At 40.3% G+C, this 22,596-nt stretch overlaps 1 protein-coding gene across 1 annotated transcript in view; it reads right to left on the bottom strand.

Moving 5' to 3' along the window:
• Positions 1–5,088: 5,088 nt before the first annotated feature.
• The window catches only part of LOC140926166 (uncharacterized), a 135,584-nt gene continuing 118,076 nt past the window's right edge, over positions 5,089–22,596 (bottom strand). The window contains exons 161-183 of the mRNA XM_073375952.1: positions 22,531–22,572; positions 21,939–22,282; positions 21,591–21,834; positions 21,375–21,428; positions 20,500–20,840; positions 19,996–20,260; positions 19,152–19,501; positions 18,542–18,785; positions 18,290–18,325; positions 17,780–18,120; positions 17,232–17,475; positions 17,104–17,145; positions 16,512–16,855; positions 16,164–16,407; positions 15,781–15,828; positions 13,168–13,508; positions 12,600–12,861; positions 11,880–12,223; positions 10,932–11,175; positions 10,248–10,274; positions 9,143–9,489; positions 7,878–8,118; positions 5,089–5,692 (exon numbers count right to left, since the gene is read on the bottom strand). Of these exons, the coding sequence (XP_073232053.1) occupies positions 5,685–5,692; positions 7,878–8,118; positions 9,143–9,489; positions 10,248–10,274; positions 10,932–11,175; positions 11,880–12,223; positions 12,600–12,861; positions 13,168–13,508; positions 15,781–15,828; positions 16,164–16,407; positions 16,512–16,855; positions 17,104–17,145; positions 17,232–17,475; positions 17,780–18,120; positions 18,290–18,325; positions 18,542–18,785; positions 19,152–19,501; positions 19,996–20,260; positions 20,500–20,840; positions 21,375–21,428; positions 21,591–21,834; positions 21,939–22,282; positions 22,531–22,572 (4,997 nt within the window). The 3' untranslated portion in view covers positions 5,089–5,684. The remainder of the gene's footprint in view (positions 5,693–7,877; positions 8,119–9,142; positions 9,490–10,247; positions 10,275–10,931; positions 11,176–11,879; positions 12,224–12,599; positions 12,862–13,167; positions 13,509–15,780; positions 15,829–16,163; positions 16,408–16,511; positions 16,856–17,103; positions 17,146–17,231; positions 17,476–17,779; positions 18,121–18,289; positions 18,326–18,541; positions 18,786–19,151; positions 19,502–19,995; positions 20,261–20,499; positions 20,841–21,374; positions 21,429–21,590; positions 21,835–21,938; positions 22,283–22,530; positions 22,573–22,596) is intronic.

Below are 22,596 nucleotides of genomic sequence, written 5' to 3'. Positions count from 1 at the left end.
CCCTTACTTTGTAATTTATTCAAACAGTTGTTATGTTTTGGCTGATACTTTAAACAATTTTTGGACTCTTGTAATTCCCTGCAAACACTTTTTTTTTCAAACCTTGATGGAGCAAAATTATTTTCGACACTTTTTGTTGTTGTTGTTGTTGTTTTCTACTACGAAATAAGTAAACACGTTCAAAGGCAACATCACGCAGATGGTTCACTTTTAAGCTTACATTATCGCTTTCTGTGCTTTCCCTAGAAAAATTGATAAATTGTTAGAAATTTCCAGAAAGCATTCTTAAAAGTGGAATAGAAGATGAATTACTAGTAAGTAGAATTTTACTAAAAAGACTTTATATCGGCTTGGATCTGATTTACTAGGAGTAGAGTCCATTCTCATTGTCCACTAACCCCGCCCCCCGAAAGAAACCTCGAATCACCTTTTAATTGTTAATAATGCCGTGGAATAATGTTTTCTTTTTTGTTGGAATAGACTGGCAATAAAAAAAAATTGCAAGGCAAAAAGAACAATACGAGATCGCGAATAGATACCAATGTTTGCCCTTTGCACTTCTACCGTACCCTAAATCGTCAGATGGCTTTGGCTTTGGATTTTTCTTCTGGTAGATTGCCGTCATAATCAGTGTGTTCCTAACTGTATATGGGAGGCGATTTTTGAAGCCCTTTGCGGACGCAGAACGTTTGGACCCTCAGATTTTTTCACAAGTTAGTAATTGCAAGCAAACAGCTTTCAGTTCTCCTCCTCACTGTATGCCTGCGTGGCCTTGTAAAAAGCAATATTTATCCAAGGGCCTTTCCCCAATATAAAATAACTTAATAAGATATAAGGGTCGCCCTTTGCCTCTTATCCGATGTTGTCAAAAGGTGTAATACAAATACAGAAATTAAAAAAATGCAATTTGAGTACTTAAAACCATTACCGTCATTTTCTAAGTTTTAGTTTTCTTTTCGCCATCAAAGGAGGGAATACGAATAAAAATGATTTAAGAAAGTGAATAATAAAAACTACCTTGTGTTCTTTCAACTGTGTATCTTGCTTCCTTAAGCAGCGCAACAGGAATAACAATATTCCTTTCTGATCGAGTCATTTATTGGCAAGGACTGAATTCCAATGAATTTCAATTAAGGCCAGGTGTTAGTTCCTTTTAGCAAGTAAATGTTTGGAGAATAGTCAAGCCAATAACCACTGTTTGTTAAAATTTAAGACTTTTTTTCGAGATGTTACGGGGCGATCGTAATAATCATTATGAGCGTAACGAAGGTGCCAAAAAGTTCCCTAGACGTGCAAAACAAATTGAATTGCCCATTAAAAGAAATGTTCCTCATTGACACTTTTCTGCCAAAGGTGACCACAGTCAATATTCACCAAAATATTTAGCTTTCATTTTATTTGTAAAATGCCAAAAAATAGTACCTTGTGTCAGTATTGTCAAAGAAGTTTCGTTTGAATAGTTACAATGCAGGATTTCTTCGACATACACAAAAGTTAGAACCACCCTAGGAGACGCCATTTCACAGTCTGGCAATGAAAGGGTGAGGATTGGACAACCAGCGTTAATGGTCAATCGAATCCCATTTGCTTAATAGGGTGTTTAACTGAATCAATTTCATATGCTAATTCCAGCAAAAAATTGCTTGAAGTAAGTGCGTAAACAAGTAAGAAACTTCATTTACGCGTCTAATGCGCAAACACATAGGGATATTTAGTAAATAATAATGGGAAAAGGATTACCAAATATATTCTAAGTATTTGTGCTTGTGTTTATTATAAATCACCAGTCGGCAGATTTAACAAGGATACACATATACGCCCGCCCGTGCGTACAGTTGAAATCTGGAAAATATACTTTTTTATTTCCTGAAAGCATTTTCAACCGTCCAATCGGGACTGGACAGATCAATTTTTTGCATTAAATCGGTGTCTTTGCTCGTCTGTAGGGTAGACGTCTCCCCTTTGCATCCATCCTCCTTGATGGCGTCACTATTTTACCCTTTTTCGCGTAAACACTGATAACACTAGAGATGGCGGTAAAATAAACATCTATTTGGTTGCTAAAAATGCCCTGCGTCAACTGTAGGAAATGGTTAAAAATTTTCTGGTGGGGCATGCCCTCACACCCACCTAGTTTGGAGCGCATTCGGAGCTCTAACTTTTCTTCCAGTGCCTACACCATCATAATCGCAAGCTACGCCCCTGGAGTTGTATTGACGGCAGTTCGGACGAAACTCAAATTGCTGGATTCATAATTTGGTGTCATTCACGGGAGCTAGAGCTGTTCGCTTACACGAGACGTTAATTAGCCAGGTTCAACTTACTGTATTCGTCATTTTTTCTGTTCAAATACATTTCAGTCAAACCATTTTGATTGCCATAATTATTGCCATTCAGTGAGAAGTTGACGTTTTCCTTAGCCCAAACACAAAACAAAAAATAAGGTCGTAAATTACCTTTCTTGGAGATTTCCTTCTTGGACAGTACAACAACAGCTGTTAGTAACAGTATTCGAAATTGATCGACTCTTTAGTTTAATTTGCTAGCAAAAAAGGCAGAATCCGACAAATCCGACCTGACAACAGTTAAGGCTGCGTGTTAGTTCTTTAATGAACAACATTCATCAGTTAAGGCTGGGTGTTAGTAATTTAATGGGCAACATTTCATGCAGAATAATCAACAATGAAATGTATTTTTGCACCTTTCTAGAATACTGATTTAACGAATGAGTGTCAGGGAGAACACCTGGCCCTTTAAGCCCCAATATCAGCATACAAATTCTCAAGACTTATCTCCTTACATTTCTTTAACGAGTTATTTGAAAGAATTTAATAATAGATAAAACCCTTTTATCTTTGGCGATAACATAATTTATTTTCAGAAGCTTTTGAGGATGTATTGTTAGTGTCAGGTGAAAATAGATGTTGGTCTGTATTGGGACTTAAGGTTTTAATGACGTCGTATTACATTCTTCTTTTACCTAATCCAGCAATAGGCTGGTTGTCCTTGAGTCCTGCATGCAAGACAGCAAAATAGTCATTGTATCTGGTTATAAGTCATTTTTCGTTCTGGGTTTGGCCAGAGGTTCCGTAAGAACCGAGTTTAAGCGCAAAGATATTCTCTAATACATTAATTTTGCCACTTAAGAGTGTGTCCAGCAGTCTCAACACCCGTATGCTATAGTTGCAGTTTTTCAGCTTAGGAAACTAAGCCGGTAATTTACGGAGACATTCAATGCATTTCTTTATGAAAAATAAAATGAAATTGGTCCGTATTATCGGGTGGTTCGAAAATCGGTTAAAACCTCAGCGTTTGACTAAGAAATCGGGAGGAGTTAGTTGTGTTTCGGTGAAGAATGTTAGAAAAACCGAAGATTCGAGGAATCGGGATTCTACACTGGACTCATCTCTGATGTCTGGTAAGAAAATTTACATTGTGATTTAAACTCAGGTAAACTACTCAGCACCGAATACGCGTCGGAAGGGTCATTCAAAGGAAGATTTGCAGTTCTTTACGTAACAATGTTTCGTTCTGTTGATCACCCGGGGTTAATCTGAGTAAGGAGTGTTCAGCCATGTGAATGCGGTAATATATCTAGCCGAATTTTTGAAAACATACCTCAAAATGGGCCAGAATATTCGCACAGAAAGCTGGCTATAGCCAGGTTTCTGGTCACTGAGGTGAGAAAAAACATAGGGGGCTTGCTGTCCTGGTTGGTCTCATTGTCAAGCTCAGTCCCTGAGCTAACTCGCCATGGGCTGGAAAGGGGCCTCCATTGGCCAATGAAAGCATTTCCCTCAAGCACGTGCTAGGCTCGGGGGGATGGAGGAAGTCAGGGGGGGGTGATTTAACCCTGAATTCTCTGCTTAGAACTTGGTTAATTCTCAAGCATCCTCCGTCATTTAGGGCCTTTAAGCAGCTAGAGTGTTTGGACAAGTCCAGAGTGTCTTTTTGATGGACTTGAATGTTTCTTTTGCTAATCAGGAACCAAGACGAGAGTCACCTTAAGAGAACCATGGGTAAGAGCTGAGTTTCTTGTGTGTGGGCTCCTGGAGTCCGATGGTACTATTTTCATAAATCCGGCTAGATATAAATGGTGATAAATCATTTTTATTATTTTTTCTTTTTTTCCTTTAAGTGCTAGCGAACTGAATTTATTGAGGGATCTAACTTTGCATTTGGTTAATAACTGCAAAATGAGACTAAAAATTGCAGTACCTTCTAGCATTACTGGAGGCGTAGATTGTAACGCCAAAGACTTTACATTACCAATGGACCAAGTTCGTTATACAAAAAATTCATGGTTCCGAGACTTGGGGAATGATAAGGATAAAAATTACCTGAGTTCATACTAAGTCTGAAGGTAATTTCTTTTGTTATATTCCCCCAAGCACTGGATTCACTTATATGTATGAACTTTAATATATCGAAATTTGTCTATTGTTGTTTGTCACCCATCTGAAGGTGGCCAGAAATGAAATACAGTGAAACCTCTATATAACGATTTTCATCAGTTACCCCAGTAATAGTAAAATATATGAAAAAGAACCTCGATATCACAAAACCTCGTTACAGTGAACAACTTTTGCCAGTCCCTTTACCCTTTGATTGTCATCTGTAGAGGCACGGTTTTGAAATTATTCTAGAAATCCTGAAATAACAGTTTCATCTTTTGAAAGATTGTTGATTTAAGTATGGAAAAGTAATGCGAGCGAAGTTTCCCGATTATCATCGACACTGCCGGGGTGATAACGATCTACTCCGACATTTACGTGTACATTAATGTCGTCCTCAGATCTCTAAAAAATCTGGGAACAAGATTACGAGTAAATATGTGTGTTTTAGCTATATATTTGGGCCTTCCCAGGTTATACTTCGATATGTGAAGTACATGCTCGCGTGTTCCAAAGAAGTTTACACATCAAGGTAAAAGATTTTTTGTAACGTCCAACATAAAAGAATCCCCTTCCCCCCTTAATTGTTAGCCTTGCTTTATCTCTTCTTGTTTGTTCGTGTAAAAACGTTTACTTCACTGGCAACAAATTGGCAAAGATTTTCACCCAGAAAAGAAATTGATGACACAATGCACAGGCTTCAAAAAACACATTTTAATATCAGAACTGTGATCGTTGTATACTTTATCTTATTTGTCATTGTTTGTCTACCTCTAGTCGATTATTTTTGAATTAACGAGGCCACCCTGCATTCGCCGAACTGTTCTAGTTCGGTTATCTATAGCTTAGATCGATCTTAGACAAGTGGCACACAAATTCTACTCCTTGAATATCAGCACCTTCTGCTCCTGCCTTTGTATCAGTGCTTATAGTTCAGAAACAGATAACTCTTTATTTTTACAGACCTCTTCTAACATCAAACAACGGTTTATTCTATACACAGCCCTAGTCTTGTGTACCATTTTGAATTTTATTTTATTGTTGTATGAATCTATGATGTCGAATGCTTTCTTTTAAAGGCTTAGCAACCACAGCAGAAAAGGAAACAGGATGAAAAACAAAATTTATAGCTAATTATGCCACTAGGAATACTAATCTATGTGCGACTTATTCCTGTTAAATAAGATAAATTTGTTAGAAAATTTTCAACGTGGCCAAATATCTGTAGTCATCGACATGCCATTGGTAGATTGTTCTCAGAAACGCTGCATCCCATTGGTAGAAAATCCTTCAACGTTCTGAAAATTAATAATAATGGTGATGATGATAACGATAACGATAATAATAATAATAATAATAATAATAATAATAATAATACATAAAAACGATGCACACTTTTTTATAAGAATACATTTCATCAGAATATCGAGGATGAAATTTGCGAAATTAAAAGAATATTACAAGAATAAACCCAAGGCTGATATTTGAAAAGGATAGTATTTAACAATTATTCCTTGAGCCGGAATGGGCTCTGAGTCAATAGCCCATGAGGCTATTGACTCAGAGGCCATGAGGGCTCAAGGAATAATTTTTCTGGTAAAATCCAACTAATTGGTCAAAAATATCGAGAATAAAAAATTTTTGCTAGTTAAAAGCTAGACTTTAAGCCTTTTGCCGCCAAAAAGCCCGCGGTTTTCGCTACTAGGGGACTATAACATATAGCCTAGAAGTAGCACAACCAATCAGACCGCAGCATTGATAATAGACCACTAGCTGGATTTTACTAAATATATTTAGCCACAGCTAAAAGCGAAGCTCCCGTTGATGCATTTTAAATTTACTGCAGACAATGGACTTTAAACTATTGAAAATACCAAAAATCTTTACTTAACTTTAAGGGAAAACCATAGGACTGAAAAAAATAAACTTGAACCCGCGATCAATTAAAAGCTAACAACTGGTCAGCGGAAGACTTCAAAAACGCGTGACCTCAATGAGTTGGCACCTGAGCCTATGATGCGGTCACGTGACACTGGTCAGCGGATACCCTGTTTTGACACTTGTCAATTGACCATAATATGGTCTAATATCAGGTTAAACGCTAGCCTGTAGAGCAGGCGTTTTTTTAATTTTAAAAGCGCGACCCAGATCTACATGGAGGAGGGGCAGGCAAGGGGAGGGGTGGGGAGAAAAAGGAAAAAACGCCTGTCAGCAGAGCCTATGAATTTGCCCAACGCCCCCTAATTATTTGCGACTGACTGCTACTTCGGAAATGCAATTGCAGCCAATGAAAATCCAGATCCTTTATTGTTCCGGAAGCCACAAATTTACTTCAACAATAACGAAAATATAGCGTTGACAGGTCAAACACGACCCATAAGTTCGTGATAATGTGAAACGTGACCAAACAGAGAGAAATTTTGTTGCGGGCAAATTATATAATGCATGGAGTGTTCTAAAGTTTGACTGAGCAAATCTTATTTTTGAATTCTCACGGATACTTATCTACAGATCCGAATTGTAGCCTAAAATGAAGCTACAACAACTTAACCATGGAGAACTGCGCTGTAAGTCGGCAGGCAATATCATTCTTTAGGCACCGACACAGATTGTTTCTCCTGAGATGAGTGAATGTTTGGACTGGAGCGCGATATCCCGTCGTTCTTCCGTTGAAAGCAACATTGCAGTTTAGGAACTAAAGCGTTCCCCGTTAGTTCCTATCATGGTCAAGTCGGAAAAATGAAAGATGAGGCCAATAAATCTGGTCTCGACAATAGTGTAATAACGGCTTGCTTTTGCTCTGATCGATAAGCTATAGGCGTAACCCAAAGAACCGAAAGCGTTCCCCCAGGGCAGAATCAAAATTTTCAAAATCCGGATGAATCAGGATATTAAAAATGTACCGAGCCGAAGGCCTGGAAAATGTATGTTCCTATGTGGCCTTGATTGACAGCTAGCAATCGAACTTCCGGAACCGCACCAATCAGAACTCCCGTCTATCCAGTGTAAGGCGTTCGCCAAACAAACAATGGCTGCGTGCAGGCCTATTTTTTCCTCCCCCTCCCCCATTTTAACGCGTCGAGCACTCCCTTGGAATCTTTTTTTGACTCGTCTCAACTCTCGGTCAGTCGAAAGTCCAAATCGATCGCAGAGCAAAATACACCTGCTTTGCGCGCTCGTTAAACGCACTTGTTTGTTTGTGGTGCGGACGGACGGGTGGACGGGCTTACGGTCACGCGATTACCAAAATTTATCGGATGGATAGATTACCAAATTTTCTTAGGTATGTGGCTCCGTTCGCGTGCGCGTGGAGCTCCGCCATAATTTTGAGTTGAACTATGCTTTTAACCTTACCATATAAAATCGGCAGGGAGAAAAAAAATGAATATTCACCCTGGGTCGGTAAAACAATATTCTTAAGAAAAGAGTGAATGTGTTAAATTCCGGTACACCTGAACATACTCATTTTGAACTAAGCCTTACCTGGACATGAGTTTTGGACAATGGTCTGCGCTACGGGAGTAAGGTCTGAGAAACTGGCAGCTGTAAAGACGTTGTTTTTTGAACTGGCTATTGCATTCAGCTGATCTTGGTTGACGTTTTTGCCGATTCCAAGAGCATACAATATCACCTGTTTGTCCTTGAGTCCCTTTGAGGCTTCTGAAAGCGGAGTATAAGGTCCTCGGTTTGTTGTCTGCTCCCCGTCCGTGATAACAATAGCAATCTAAGAAACGAAAAAAATGATATCAGTATTGATAATTAGAGAAACAGGCTCATCGGGGAAAAGGATTTTGTCAACAAAGCTACCATCATTTTGTAAGAAGTTTGTTTACAAACGACTTGAAACGACCTATCAACACCAGGGACGTAGCATGAGATTTTGAAGGTGTACACAAGGGAAGAAAAGTTGGAGAGCCTTTACTGTGGAAGTCTGGTTGCGTACTTCCCCAAAAAAATGTTTTAAATTTAGGGTCTCGAAAATGCCATTTTCGGTGTTTTGCGGGAGAAGTTTTCAGCAAATAAATAAGAATAACAATTCACTAGTTACTTAATTATTTTACCCATCTCTCTAGGTTTCAGTGCTAACGGGGGAAAGGGGGAAAACAGTGACGTCATCAGGAGACGTCTACCGTTCAGAGGGGACAAAGACACTTAATAGAACGCAAAAAAATTGATCAGTCATCCTGATTCAACTGCAATTTTTTTTTCCAGATTATACCCACCAGCGTAAGGGAGTACCGTATATGTACGCTACACTCCTAAACATGTCCAAGTGCTTTTCTAGAATATTAGCCCCCCCCCCCCCCTCCCCATATCCAATCAAGGTTGGTGTCGAAGCTTCCGCAGAGCCATTTACCATGATGCAAATAAATTCTTTTACATTACGCAAAGGCGTCTTTTGTCTTACGTAGCATCGATACTTAACTCTTTTTTCTTTTTATTTAAATAGTTATTTTATGTCATGTAACCAAAAGCCTAGCTCCATTTATCTGCCGTGATAGGATATACCCCTTGCAGATTATACGATTAGAATTAGATTTGGAAAGATGTTGAAAGAAATAAGGAATTAGTGCTTGGTACTTAACTGCACAAAGACAACTACTGAGACAAGAAACCCATCCGATAATATTGTAGGTCTAGTACGTATTTTGGTCGAACCTCAAATTGTACCACATAACCACATGTACCGTTTTCCCTTTCAAGACGATATAAAAGGAAAAAGTGCGTGTGGCATACACTTTTCATACCTGTGGCAAAGCAGGCCTCATTCCAAAATTGGTGGAAAATATTTGTTCATTGGCTAGCTTGAGTGCTTTATCGATAAAGGTAAAGCCTCTCTGAAACCTAATCCCGTCGATTAGTCCGTTGTAACCTTCCTCTGACACTGCGGATCCCGTGAGCCTGTTAAATCTGAACTCGACTTTGGCAATCGTGCTGTAAGCGACCACAGCGATATGAGTCTTTTGTGGACCAACATTAAAAGCTTTCACCATGTCTTTAAGGAACTGGAGCATTTTCACCCAGTTTCTTCTACCAATACTTCCAGAGGAATCTACAATGAATGCGACGTCTGCCACAGCTTTACAAACGAATTCTGTAGACGGCAAGAAAGAGAGAGAGCGAGATAGGAAATATGCCATCAGAATAAAGTGAGAAGGTTGCGACAATTACGTTGATAAGCAGAACCGACTTCTATAATTCGGTGGTTTTTCTGGATTCTCCTTGCTATATCTGGATTTGTTTTCAGTACTAACGGCAGCCTTGCAGTTAATATTTATCATGACCATAACATTTTTGCGTAATGGGACAGTACTCGTCACGCCAAAGTAATTGGAGAGTAAACGCCATAACGCGTGCGCGTGTGTACTTTTTTACAATCTGCAGGCAAAAACTCCCGGCAGAGCTTGTAATCAGAGTTTTGTTCAGGTTGTGTACAAGCTAGGTTATAAATACTTGGTAACAGAACTTGGTGTCACCCAACAGACCCTTTCATGGTTTTTATAACTGTCGATCGGGACCAGTAAAGAGGACAGGATTGAACGCTCCCTTTAAACATATCACCTCTAAGCTTGGTAAGTTTCTTAACTGAAAAGCTCTCGTTCCAGCAGTGTGAATGGATAAGTAATTCGCTTTTAAACAAAACTTGGAAAATCCGTAGAAAGGTCTATTCGGTGTGTATGATCTTACCCGTAGTCAAACAGATCACAGTTGTCCGATTTGTCTAATCACTACAAATGATTACAGACCGATTTGGATTCAACTTATTGCTTTTATAGCTCGCGCATCGTACAGAAGTTGCTCTTAAGCTAAAAAAGATAGAGAGTAAAGAAAAAAAAAGTTATAATCACTCACCTGTTGGCACTGGTGTGGTAGGAGGCACTGTTAAAAAGACAAAAACCCAATTAACGATTACCATTCACCAATTACTTAAGCACAGTACAAAGTGCAGCAGTTTAGGACCATTACAAGGAAAGGGGAAAAACTGTAGAGTCAGAGGGGTTTAATGAGCAAAAGCGTGATCCACAGGGCTGGTAAGTACACGCGGAGGGGGAGGGGGATATCTTTCATAAATCTTCGGCCTTTCGCCATCTTTTCTTGAATTGATGTTAAACAGCTCTAACCCGTATTACGAATAGGCCTAACCTCTCATAGGCTCCTAAAGTTTCTGTTAGATCTCCTCGCCACTTCCGTTTTTCTACTTTTCCTAGATCATTTGCAATTTCTGTTATTGTGTGGCAAATAAACAGCTCTAACCCGTAGTACGAAGAGGCCTAAAATCTCGTAAGCTCCTACAGTTTCTGTTAGATCTCCTCGCCACTTCCGTTTTTCTACTTTTGCTATATCATTTGCAATTTCTGTTATTGTGTGGCAAATAAACAGCTCTAACCCGTAGTACGAAGAGGCCTAAAATCTCGTAAGTTCCTACAGTTTCTGTTACATCTTCTCGCCACTTCCTTTTTCTACTTTTCCTATATTATTTGTAATTTCTATTATCGTGTAGCAAATAAAATTTAAAAAAGCGGAAGAACACAATACCTAGCACACAGATGCCTGTCTTTGCTTGAGGAGCTTTGTCATACAGGTCCTTAAAAGAGTCCACCCTTAATACGTTATCAGGCCCAGACGCAATTTGGTTAAGTTCTGTGGTGTCCACGTCCTTTCCTATACCCAAGACAAACACTGGGGATCCTTTACTTTTTAGGCGATAGGAAGCTTCATCAAGAGGCGTGTATGCTCCTTTGTCTGTCGTCTGCTTTCCAGCCAGAATAACAAGGACAGGCTGCAAAAACAAAACCAATAACTGAAAGCACTATCGATGTAACACCCTTGGTCGGTTATACTAGCCTTTGAATTTTAAAATAGGTTCTTTTTTAGTGTTTCGCTTAACGATGAACAACAACAACACTGTTACGCATAGAACGTATTAATGGCGGAACACCAGGAACAAGATTGGTCAGAAAATTTGGTTATTTTTGCATCCAAGAAATGACAAAATCGTCCGTCCGTCCGTCCACCCCCACAAGTTAGCGGATATGAAATGTCACACTCTCTGAAGTCCAAGGCATATACCATCTGTGTTTTAAACTAGGTAATGGACATCCACGTTATGGTCAATTGACAGCTGTCACAAAGGGTATCCGCTGACCAGTGTCACATGACTGTATCGCGGCTTCAGTTATAGGACTTACTATGCAAGTGACGTATTTAACGTCATTGATCACGGGCAAAGGCCCACCTTTTAAGTAGAATTTAGTTTGTTTTCTGCTTACGGCAAAATTTGAATTACCTAAGAAAATCATTTCATAACAGATCACTTGAGAGCTTCGCTTTTGGCCTTGGCAAAATCTATATGTTAGACTAATCTGGCTTACCAGGTTTGGTAAACAGTGGAATTCTTTTTACGGACCCATCAGGTCAGGCAGGCCAGTTCCGACTGAAGAAAAGTGCTCTTTAAAAACAATGATCAATCAACAAGTCACTTACCCTTGAGACATCCCTCATTCCAGCAGTAGGGATCAAAACCTCATTGTCTGCCAAGTCCAGGGCTTTATCAATTCGTCTAGACCCTCCCTGACACTCTAGCTTGCCAACCCTCTTGTTGACTTCCTCTCCATTGAGAAGGCTTCCCTTTAACGTATTAAACTTGAGAGCCGCCTTGGCACCAGTACTAAAAGGGATAAGAGCAATTCGTCCGCCAGATGGTGACACATTAAAATGTGTAACTAAAGCTTGGATAAAGTACAGTAAACGATTCCAATCACTGTCGCTGTCGCATAAAGATGAGTCGATAATGAAGGTGGTATCCATAGGGATAGGACATATTGCTCCTGGTGAATAGAAAGAAGATTTATATAAAATGCGATACATGTAGTTAAAAATGTTTCCAGCAAAAAGCAGTTGTGAAGATCCCACTAGCAGTTTTTCTTCGTCCATTTATCCTGTGAATCTAATTCATAGCTTTCTGAAATTTGCCAGAATCCTTCCTTTAAAAGAAATCCTTTGAGTGTTCTACTACTAGCACGACCTGGAATGTCGGACCATTCATGTTTGTTTTTACACCCTCTAAAACAATTTGCGAGTATCAAAAGACAATATAACAGGCTATCTCATTGATCTAAACACTTGCTATAATTACAACCAACTTGCAGCACATCTCAGTTTTGAAAAACGTTATATAGCGAACAAGAAGTCAAAACCACTTACCAGGGGTAGGAGGAGGTGTTGGCTTTGGACAAGACTCTTGTACAATTGGTCTTACCACCTCAACGAGCTCCTCGAATCCAGCAGACCTAAAGACGTTACTATCGGAACTAGCAATTTGCCGCAGCTGCACTAGGTCTACATTTTTACCAATGCCCAAAGAATACACTGCAACTCCCTTGTCCTTAATGCCCTGAGAGGCTTCGTTCAGTGGTGTATATCCGCCAGTCGTGGTTTGTGCACCATCGGTAATTACAATAGCAATCTGTTGAGATTATACAAATACCGCCTACCCTTAATTGGATATAGAACTGATAACAAACATGGCAAATGGTACTGCAACTACGTACAATTATAAGCAGTGAAGTAGAGGAAAACATGACAACCCAAAGTATTATTTTTTTTATCAGGAGAAAGAACTTGCAAGAAACATAGTCGATGGCAACTATACAACTTGTAAGAATTGTTTATGCATAGTTTATTGCTTAGTTCGCCGAGAGCATCTCTAGCTTCTTGAGAGCTACCCCAGTTCATTTAAAAGAAAAACTGAAGCAAATGTAGGCATGTATACCTTCGGCACATCTGGTCTCATTCCAGCACTTGTGACAAACACTTGTTCGTTAGCCAATTTCAAAGCCTTATCGATGTACGTAAAGCCTCTCTGGAATCTGATCCTGTCGATACGTTTCCCATATTCCTCTGCAGTAATTTGGTCTCCAGATACGACATTGAAAGAAAACTCGAGCTTCGGATTTGTGCTGTAGGCAACTACCGCCACATGTGTGCCATCGGGTCCAACATTGAACTCGCTAATGACCTTTTTTAAGAAGTCCAACACCAGAGGCCATTTTCTACGACCAATACTTCCTGATGAATCCACAATAAATGCCACATCTGCCGATACCTTACACGCTAACAATAAAAAATAACACCGATTTTCTTAATGACAAAATTTACCACTTTTTAAAATCTCTTTAGGTTTAGACATACCACTCGTTGAGAAAGCATGAATGATACGGATACGTTACATGAAATTATGAACGTAACGTCACACTGAAATTATTGAAACGGTCTCCGTGTGTAATTTCGATTTCTTTACGTTATTCGCGATGCAGTAGAAGGAAGAATAAGCCATTTGCACGATGACGTCATTTTACTACTTCGACCAGAATCCTTCAGGGGTTTGCTTTCTTGTGCAAATTAAGGCTTTCGTTTTTGTGGCTACCGTCTCCCTTCAGGGAGCGTAGCCACTATGTCATGGCGTTGTGCGTAAGTCCGTAAGTCCGTAAGTCGGTAAGTCCGTAAACTTGCACAGGACACCCACTATCTTTGTCCGGTTGAAATTGTGGCCGCGCTAGCGAAAAAGCTGTTTTAAAAAAAATGCCTTTGGCGATGCATTTCGATGGCTGAAGTATTTTGCAGAGAAAATGTAAGCGATTTGGACCAACAGCTTTAAAATAAGAGGAAAATAAATGTCTAATAACACAGTTGGTGAGGAGAAGTCGCATGGAGCCGATGGTGCTGGGTTCGATTCCTGCTACGAAACCTGTCTTTTTTCCTTCTTTTTTTTTTTCGCTGTTGGTTAATACATCCTTTTTTTACTGCAATATATTCTACAAAATTAATACAGCAGCCACATGCATTCACAGACTGCCTCTGCCCCACATTTCTTTGATCGTGTACCTGACGATCGCGTGGGTTAGGGCTTACTGGAATTTGCGAAACGAAATGGAGCGAAACGAAGTGAAAATCTGTAGTTTGCGGAATGAAAATCTGTAGTTTTCGAAATAAAAATCTGTATTTTGCGAAATGAAAATCCTCTGGAGGGAGAACGCTGACTTCAAATTCAGGCTCCCTTGGTCGTAGTAGTAAAATGACGCCATCGCGCAAATGGCCTATTTAATTGCTGGTTTACACGTGACGTCATGGCAGCCATGTTGGTGGTCAAGTACAAAATAATTTTTATCCTCTGGGAACTAAACTCCATTTACATGTAAATTCTTTGAAATGATTTCTATCGCATTGACCACCAACATGTCGCGTGGTTGCAAATCAAGAATACACAACCAGGAAGCACAATAAGGTTAAAATAAAAATTGAACAAATACTTAATTATCCTCTCCCCTTTAGGGGCCTTTCAGGGGTGATAAAACAAATAATTCACACGAAACATAACAAAGTGAGAATCCCAACTGGTAGGAGGCGAACCAACTGCCTATTTTACAAGAGTGGCCGAGGATTGTGAACTAGAGACTACCGAGAACAAATCCAGCTACCAGTTGGGGCGGAGCTAGAACTCGAGACCTCTGGATTACAAGTCTGGCGTTCTAACCGCTCGGCCACGCAGCCTCCCTTGAATGTTTTTTTTTTTCCTAAAACGATATTCTCTCAAAAGAGTGACTTGCGGCACATCTAAAAAGCAAAATTAACCATTAAAAACGTAACATGACGTATGGCCTCATGTCACCATTGGAAAATGCCAAAAAATTTGAACATATGGTATGAAACATACAGGTAAAGTAAATTGACCAACAAAATTCAAGAATTTTCATCAGAACCTTGAAAGTCTTAAGAAATGCCTTGGGAAGCTTGCGACTGACACTAAAACACTCAAGCCAGCTCCATCCGTGTGAAGCGTTCTACTTAATTGTCAATTTCAAACGTTTTGACGCTTGAATCTAACTCACGAGTATTTTTTCGCAGATCCTCTCCATATATCGGCACGTTAATTTCCTTCGCATTTGACAATGATTACATAAAGGCTTCATTTGCACTACAGGAGAATTTTCCTCGTGCATGACGAATCCGGGGCATTTTGGCAACGGATTTGTTTTGTCGTTTACACACAGATGAATAAATAAAAAAGGAATTTAGTCAAGTGTCAGCCGAAGATTTTGAGTATCTGAAGAAACACTTCGCATCCAAATGAATGTTGCCTGGTTAACTGCTGTGTTTAAAAGACTGCGCCGAATAACCTTAATGTAGTGAGAAATCCAGAAAAGATTGTGAATCCAGAGAGCAATCTCGTCTACCCGAACTCATCGAAATGCCAATTAACATTTTATGTTTTCTCTTTTCGTTTCTGGTGGTTTCTTTGAATATGTCTTTCAAAATCCATCCATAACAAAAAACTCTTCGGGAAAGTGTATCGCGACAACCATATTACTATACAACATACACTTACGTCCCACTGTAGGAGTTGGTGTTGGTGTTGGTGTAGAGGAAGTTGGCACTGCGCGACAATAGAACAAAAAACGTTCATTAGCATAAGAATAATCTATTTAAAAAAACATCTAATCAAACTAAAAGGTAAAATATACCCGCATAGATTTTCCTCTTACCTTCTCCCCCTTCTGTGCGCGGGTAAAGCACTTATAAAATTTCATCTTAAAATAAACTCAAACTTAAAAAACCACACATAACAAAATGACAAGAACTTTAATTATATCAGTATTCATATCCAACAAAACTTTAATAGCTATTTAACACCTTACCGTACAGCTTACTACACGTATGCCGAGATACAAAAAAAAGCAAAAAAGAAACCCATTTCTGACAAAGTTTTACCTAATTTGCATATTCCCTTTCTTATCGTCGGTACTCTGTCGTCTAAGTTCTCGAAAGAATCCACTCTAAAAACGTTGTTACGACTAGAAGCAATTTCATTCAGTTCTGAAGTGTCCACGTCCTCGCCTATACCCAACACAAACACGGCCGCTCCTTTACTCTGAAGGCGAGAGGAGGCTATATCCAGAGGTAGGTATACGCCCTGGTCTGCTGTTTGCTTTCCAGTCGTGATCACAAATACGGGCTGCAGACAAACAATAGAAAAATACAAAGTCAGTCTTTTAATCTACCAAGTGCCTCCTGTGTTCTTGGTCAATTTGTGCGCTTATTCTTCCTTCTCCAACATACCCTTGAAATGTCTCTCAGTCCAGCAGCGGGTGTCAGCACCTCCTTGTTTACAACATCCAATGCTTTGTCGATTCGTCTGAAACCACCCTGGCATCTTAAGCCATCAAGTCGTTTCTTGACTTCTGCTCCATTAAGATTAATTCCAGTTAATGTGTTAAACTTCAGAACTACATTAGCATTAGAACCGTAAGGGACAAACGCAACACGACCTCCTGACGGTGACACATTAAAATAGTTGACCAAAGTTTGCACAAAGTACAACAAGCGATTCCAATTGCTCTCACTATCACACAGAGACGAGTCAATGACGAAAGTCGTATCCATAGGGATTGGGCATATTTCTTCTGAAACAGAAAAGACAAAGTCATGTAATTAGACTCAAGGTACAAGGCATATTTTTCGTCCAATCCGGCCAAGACCTACAGCCATGCGGCATTCTCTACAGGCCTTGCACTAGTTGCAGATTTTCTTTTACGTCTGATAGCCTACGAGGATTACAGCGCTATTTCCACAACAACTGCAAACCACTCGTTAAGAAGAAAAGTCATGTACAAAGTGCATACAAACCTCATATACCACGGAAATCACTTACCTGGAGTTGTTGGTCCCACTGTTATCGTTGGTGTTGGAGGCACTACAAAACAGAAACAAAATCAGATCCCGCGTAATCATGTCGATTAGGGCGATAATGTGGATAATCAATGCGGGAGATTCAAATACCTAACACACATATGCCTTTCTTGGCCTCGTTAGCTTTGGTATCCAAGTCATCGAATGATCCCACGGTAAAGACATTATTTGGTCCAGAAGCAATTTGCTTAAGTTCCGAAGGGTCAACGTCTTTCCCTATACCAAGGACAAAAACGGCTGCTCCTTTGTCTTGGAGACCAGAAGAAGCTATATCAAGAGGCGTGTACACTCCTTCGTCTGCTGTTTGTTTTCCAGTCGTGATCACCAAAACAGGCTGGAAGGAAACAAATCAATAACCCACGTTTTCAGTCCATGAACACGCACTGTTACGGTGTTGTTCAGTGTGAGCTACAAAGTTGTTGTTTTTTTCAGGGTATTTTAACTATTTATTTCTGGTCACGGACTTGTGTAGATCAACAAGCTCCGGTCCAAAACCCCCTTCTAAATACACAGGCCATTTCCCTCGACTCCCCAAGTTTGATTATCAAAAGCTGTCTTCATTAACAGAGTCAATCTACAGAGAAAAAAAACTACAAATGCCAGTTGAAACGTGTAGTAATTCAGAAAATATTTCTTACCCGTGATACATCTCTCATTCCAGCAGAGGGGATCAAAACGTCTTTGTCTGCTAATTCCAAGGCTTTATCGATTCGTCTGGATCCTCCCTGACAGGCTAGGTTGCCCACTCTCCTGTTGACTTCCTCTCCGTTGAGACGGTTTCCAGTTAATGTATCGAACTTTAGAGACACTTTGGCGTCCGAGCCGTATAGAATCACAGCAATACGACCTCCTGATGGTGACACATTAAAGTAACTGACCAACGTTTGCACAAAGTTCAGCAAGCGCTGCCAGTTGCTGTCGCTTTCACACAACGACGAGTCGATAATAAAGGTGGTGTCCATTGGAATTCGGCACAATTCTGTTGAAATTAAAGCAGATTCTAAGCAAACTTGCGAACGCTAACAGCAAGCAAATTCGCCCTTTAACATGGAACACGGACCACGGCCCACGGGCGCGATATGAGCCTACAGTACAACATTACATAGATTACCAGACTGGCCAAATTAACATAGCCATGCATGATTTACCTGGCGTCGTTGGTACTGGTGTAGGCGTTGTTGGCACTGAAAAGAACAAACAAAAAGTAATGCATTTTAGAGAAGGATTACTAATCTCACTTTTTCCACGTTTGCTGTCTCCACATGCTATAAATTCTAAAGGCAGAGTAACAATGTTAACGCAGATCATGGCGGAAAACAATAAATTATGCCTAACCAACTCGCCGTACAAAAGAAAAATGCATGAAGGGTGCGTGTTACGATACTGTCTGCAAATGATACCTAGTACGCAGATTCCTCTCTTCGCTTCGTTAGCCTTCCCGTACAAGTCCTTAAAAGAGTCCACCCTAAATACGTTATTAGGCCCGGAGGCGATCTGGTTAAGTTCTGTGGTATCCACGTCTTCTCCTATTCCCAAGACGAACACAGCTGCTCCTTTACTCTGAAGGCGGGATGAGGCTTTATCAAGTGGCGTGTATGCTCCTTGATCTTTTGTCTGCTTTCCAGCGGTGATAACTAAAACAGGCTATAAAAGAGGAAAGGAAGAATAACCAATATGATGCAAACGTTTTCAGCGAACCACAGAAATTTGAAGACAATGGCCCACAAACTAGGAAGGACTTTAACTATAAAAACGACAAAAAAAATCATTATGACAATAAAATAATAGCATTTAATTATACACCATACACCTAAAGTATTGCTGATGTGGTTGTGTGAGCGTGCCACAAGCCTTTGAAGCCAAGCAACTCCCTTTAATCTAATCTAGTTGTAGTCTCAAGTCTCGTTGACTTCGATTTCTCTTATACGACTGATTTATATCGTGCTCAAACCGTACAGTTTATGTACGTGTTGAGGATGGGGAAAAAAAGTGTATTCTAGAGGCCTTCACCTTTGAGATATCTCGCACTCCACCGGCGGGAGTCAGCACTTCCTTGTCCGCCAGGTCCAATGCTTTATCAATTCGTCTAAAACCACCCTGACATTTAAGCAGACCAATTTGTCTATTGACCTCTGCTTCACTGAGTCGGCTTCCAGTCAATGTGTTGAATTTTAGAGCAACGCTAGCGTCAGTAGCGTATGGAATGACAGCAATACGTCCTCCAGAAGGATTAGGAGACACATTGAAGAAGCTGACCAATGTTTGCACAAAGTACAATAAGCGATTCCAGTCACTGTCGCTCCCACATACAGATGAGTCGATAATGAAGGTGGTCTCCATAGGGATGGGGCATACTGCACCTGTACATTAGGCAAAAGTGTAAGAGAAAACTCGTTCACACCTTACAAAACCAGACAGCGAGTCAACCTACCAATCCAGCTTTATAACGTATCCTATACAACAAACTTCATCAATTAAATGAATTTGTATATATTACGAATAACACAAGAGAATTTTACAAGACAGACATCGGAAACGACCTCTCCAAGGGATTGCACTATCCACCTAAGTTATAGTAACAACGACATCTTCGCACAGCTCTTTGGAAACTCTTATCGTAGAGGATCTCTCCCCCTCAAATATATTGACTTCACGGCGGCCATATTGGCCGCCCAGACCAGAACAAGCTGAAGCTGGGACCTGAATTCCGTTTTTATGTAAATATCTGCCAAAAAAGGCTGTATTCTTTCGTCGAACAACATGGCCACATTCAGAAACGTGGTTGCAAACCAACAGTACAGCCATTGCTTAAATTAATATGCATAGCAAAATCGAACAGGGTCTTATTTCTTACTCGGAGTAGGTGTTGGTGTTGGTTTGATCGGACAAGATTTCTCTACAATAGGCTTCACCACATTAATCAGTTCCTCAAAGCTAGTAGACGTAAACACGTTGTCATCAGAACTAGCAATCTGCCGTAATTGTTCTAAGTTGACGCCACTCCCTACACCCAAAGAGTACACTACAACTCCTTTGTCTTTGATGCCTTTGGATGCTTCGTCCAATGGTGTAAATGCCTGGGTCGTTGTTTGCTCGCCATCGGTGATTACAATAGCGACCTGCATGTAGCACAAAAAAAAACAAACGCGTTTGTTAACATCTCATTGCACCACAAGCATGTACAGTGTCTACTCTAAGCCTCCCATCAAGCTCACAAGAAAGCCGGTGTCCTCCTAATTACACAAAAAACGACACGTTGTCTTTAAATAATTCAGCGAAACAAAACAAACCCACTCTTCGCTATACGCAATTGAACAAACTTTTCTGAGGCTTTTTAAGGGACGTTTTGCAATCCTACCTTCGGTACATCGGACCTCATCCCAGCACTGGTGACAAACACTTGTTCGTTAGCCAATTTCAAAGCCCTATCGATGTACGTAAAGCCTCTCTGGAATCTGATCCTGTCGATACGTTTCCCATATTCCTCTGCAGTAATTTGGTCTCCAGATACGGCATTGAAAGGGAACTCGAGCTTCGGATTTGTGCTGTAGGCAACTACCGCCACATGTGTGCCATCGGGTCCAACATTGAACTCATTGATGATCTTTTTTAAGAAGTCTAACACCAGAGGCCATCTTCTACGACCAATGCTTCCTGATGAATCCACAATAAATGCCACATCTACAGAAGCTTTGCAGGCTGTCAGGCAAAAATAAAATCGTGTGACCCTTCCTTCCATGGCAAACACGATCCACTTGCTTGAGGTCTTAAAATTCATGCATGCATTATAAAAACAAGATTACGAGCATTTTAGGGATGTACTATCCCATTTGTTTTGCCGTGAATCTTGCACGCTTTTCACGAATGTACCACGCTAAATGGTCTACTGCAAATGGCAAGCAATGCAACTCTGTGATCGGCTTTTTTCAATTAGGAGTATTTATTGCCCGCTTTACTTTAACAGTATCCCGCTTATGTAATCTAGGTGCTTTACCGAACGATGACCTAATAAACTATCAGCACAATCGGCTGTATCCTTGTTGAGCCTAACCTCATTCTAACCATACTTTACTATTAATAGCTCCTACTCCAATCAAATACGACGACGTAAGATCTGGAATCGATATCAAGTGAACTCTTTTCGCCGTTATTTTATCGTTCAGAAAGCACAATGGCACTAAATTTCAATTCCGCCAGTCCGTCTAAGCGTTTTTCAAAATAATCTTTACTTACGTGCAGGTGTTTGTACTGGTGTTGGTGCTAATGTTGGCGTTGACAAGGTTGGAACTGGAAACAACAACAACAACAACAACAGATTATCCAAAGCAATACTTGAAAACCCTTCTTATTTACAAACACACTAAGTAAGACTCTCTGTCAATCCTTTGAGCCTTTTTCTTAAGTAACCATCTCCTGACTAGGAAAAGGATAGCCAAAAGATTATTTTACCTAATTTGCATATTCCTCTTCTTATCGTTGGTACCCTTTCGTCCAAGTCCTCAAAAGAATCCACTCTAAAAACGTTGTTAGGGCTAGAAGCAATTTCGTTCAGTTCTGAGGTGTCCACGTCCTCTCCTATACCCAACACAAACACGGCCGCTCCTTTACTCTGAAGGCGAGAGGAGGCTATATCCAGAGGTAGGTATACGCCCTGGTCTGCTGTTTGCTTTCCAGTAGTGATCACAAATACGGGCTGCAGACAAACAATAGAAAAATACAAAGTCAGTCTTTTGATCCACCAGGTGCCTAGCGTGTCATTGGTCAATTTTTGCGGTTATTCTTCCTTCTCCAACTTACCCTTGAAATGTCTCTCAGTCCAGCAGCGGGTGTCAGCACCTCCCTGTCTACAAGATCCAATGCTTTGTCGATTCGTCTAAAACCACCCTGGCATCTTAAGCCATCAAGTCGTTTCTTGACTTCTGCTCCATTAAGATTAATTCCCCTTAATGAGTTAAACTTCAGAACTACACTAGCATTAGTACCGTAAGGGACAAACGCAACACGACCTCCTGACGGTGACACATTAAAATAGTTGACCAAAGTTTGCACAAAGTACAACAAGCGATTCCAATTGCTCTCACTATCACACAGAGACGAGTCAATAACGAAAGTCGTATCCATAGGGATTGGGCATATTTCTTCTGAAACAGAAAAGACAAAGTCATGTAATTAGACTCAAGGTACGGTGCATGTTTTTCGTGCATTCCAGCCATGACCTACAGCCATGCGGCATTCACTACAGGCCTTGCGCTAGTTGCAGATTTTCTTTTACGTCTGATAGCCTACGAGGATTACAGCGCTATCTCCACAACAACTGCAAACCACTCGTTCAGAAGAAAAGTCATGTGCAAAGTGCAGACAAACCTCATATACCACGGAAATCACTTACCTGGAGTTGTTGATCCCACTGTTATGGTTGGTGTTGGAGGCACTACAAAACAGAAACAAAATCAGA

Source organism: Porites lutea, chromosome 2 (genome assembly GCF_958299795.1).
Source record: "Porites lutea chromosome 2, jaPorLute2.1, whole genome shotgun sequence".
Lineage (NCBI taxonomy): Eukaryota > Metazoa > Cnidaria > Anthozoa > Scleractinia > Poritidae > Porites > Porites lutea.
The sequence above is the reverse complement of the archived record's forward strand: the minus strand, read 5'-3'. Positions and strand labels throughout refer to the sequence as shown.